Source organism: Octopus bimaculoides, chromosome 26 (genome assembly GCF_001194135.2).
Source record: "Octopus bimaculoides isolate UCB-OBI-ISO-001 chromosome 26, ASM119413v2, whole genome shotgun sequence".
Lineage (NCBI taxonomy): Eukaryota > Metazoa > Mollusca > Cephalopoda > Octopoda > Octopodidae > Octopus > Octopus bimaculoides.
The window spans coordinates 25,471,061-25,473,031 of record NC_069006.1 but is presented as its reverse complement, the minus strand read 5'-3'; the positions used below and the strand labels follow the sequence as shown (position 1 = coordinate 25,473,031).

Here is a 1,971-nt window from a genome sequence, read left to right as displayed (position 1 = left end):
GATCCTAACCCTAACCCTAACCCTATCCCTAACCCGCGTGTGCAAATGAATACGTGTTTAGAGTTAGGGTTAGGATCGACCACTCACGACTAGCTAGCCCGGACGCGCGACTGCGCGTTCGGGGCCGTGCTGCTTTAGTAGTACCTATATATGATATACATTTAAATACATGCACATCCTGTTTGCCTTTGTCGTGCTATCATCCTTTTTCCCCGCATGTTGTATTTTGACAGTTTCCGTTTGTTGTGTTGTTTCTATTCTACCTTTGAAGATCTCTCCCGCAATTCCTGTCTTATAATTCTTGCGTATGTCTTTTTGCAATTTTTGTCATATTTCCTTCATCTTCACGTAATTTATATTTTAATTCATTTATTGTTATCGTCATTACTGTCGAGATAGTCATTATTATAATATTATAATGTCCTTTTTATACTGACCATGTTATGTTTGTAAACATAGACATAGTTACTACTATTGTAGGCATAACTACAGTTTAGCGCCCCATCGATCTTTTTCATCATAACATCCTGAAAATTACATATTTTAAAATAAATCCTAGCAGAGGTGGATTATCAAGGGTGTACATTATGATTATGTCGATAAATTTTATATAGAAAAACGTTTTTTTCAGTATTTCCGGAACGTTTTCACCGATGTCGTCATTTCTAATTTCAACATTTTTCATATTTTTTCCAAACGCTTAATGTTCGCAACATGAACATTACGTAATCTACACTCTCGAAAACGTATTACTGCCAAATGTCATTTAAAAGCAAGCATTTTAAACAATTATGAGGAAACAAATTCGGGAGGCGGAAGAGTGATACGAAACTCTTACAAAATAAGAGAAATAGCAGTGAAATCTCCCTCGGGTATCTGAAAGGAAAGACAGGGTTTGTAATGTTGTTCTAAAGTATACAGGGGCAAGCTTGGCTGTGTGATAAGAAGCTTGCTATATAATCCAATTTTTATTGTGTATTAAAAATTGTAAATATTTAATCGATACAGCTACTTCACCTCTTTTATGTTTGTCTGTCCTTGTTCGTCCCCTCTTTGTAATTTGTAATGCCTTTATGGCAAATATTTATGAAATAAAGTAGCTTGCTACCCAACCACATGGTTTCGGGTGTCTTCCTCTATAGACTCGGGCCAACGAATGCATTGGGAATCTATTCGACTGACGGGAACTGAAAGAAGCCCAACGTGTGTGTGGGATATCTAGATATCCCCCACACGTGTATTTGTCCTCAACTGCTTGACATCCGTTGTTGATTTGTTTATGTCTTAGTAACATAGCTCTTTCGGCTTTTTAAACACAGAGTAAGTATGAGGCTTAAACATATTATTATTATTATTCTATTTTGTCTTTTAATATCAGGCATAACTTCATCCCTACCCAATAACGTCCACAGATGATCAGCAACGAACCATGTTTTCAGGCTCGGTGCATGAAAGATCGTGCCATCTGCAAGACCTGGTGGGAAACTTTGTAAGTCAACTCCAAAGACTTAATGAACATGAACTGGAGGAAGACTGCCGCAACAACTACAGCAGTGTCGGCGTCTTGTCTTCGATGCTGGACATGGTGACCATGATGGTGAACGACATGAACGACATATTATCAGATGTCATCCAACAGGAACAAGTGACGGTTTCACAATCAGAGCTGTCAGAGAGTCAAGTTGAGGACAGTGATATCGGTTTTGAACTGGGTCTCGAGGAAGAACTGAGAAATGAGGTCAGTGTTTTTAATTTTTAATTTTCCATTCTTCCTCTCCTCCTCTCATCCTTGAACCACCCCTGGTTCCATGATACAAAAAGGGTAAAGGGTAAGGACCCCCTTTGGTCATGAATGATCATGTGATTGCGCTGGTATGGACATGTGGTGAGAATGGATGAGGATAGCTGCGTGAAAAAGTGCCACACCCTAACAGTTGAGGGAACCTGTGGAAGAGGTAGGCCCAGGAAGAC

The 1,971-nt window shown here is 39.2% G+C and overlaps 1 protein-coding gene across 1 annotated transcript in view; it reads left to right on the top strand.

Annotated features, from left to right (window-relative positions):
• Positions 1 to 85: 85 nt before the first annotated feature.
• Positions 86 to 1,971, top strand: part of LOC106871850 (uncharacterized) — a 2,967-nt gene continuing 1,081 nt past the window's right edge. The window contains exons 1-2 of the mRNA XM_014918567.2: positions 86 to 305; positions 1,379 to 1,738. Coding sequence (XP_014774053.2) covers positions 1,430 to 1,738 — 309 coding nt within the window. The 5' untranslated portion in view covers positions 86 to 305; positions 1,379 to 1,429. The remainder of the gene's footprint in view (positions 306 to 1,378; positions 1,739 to 1,971) is intronic.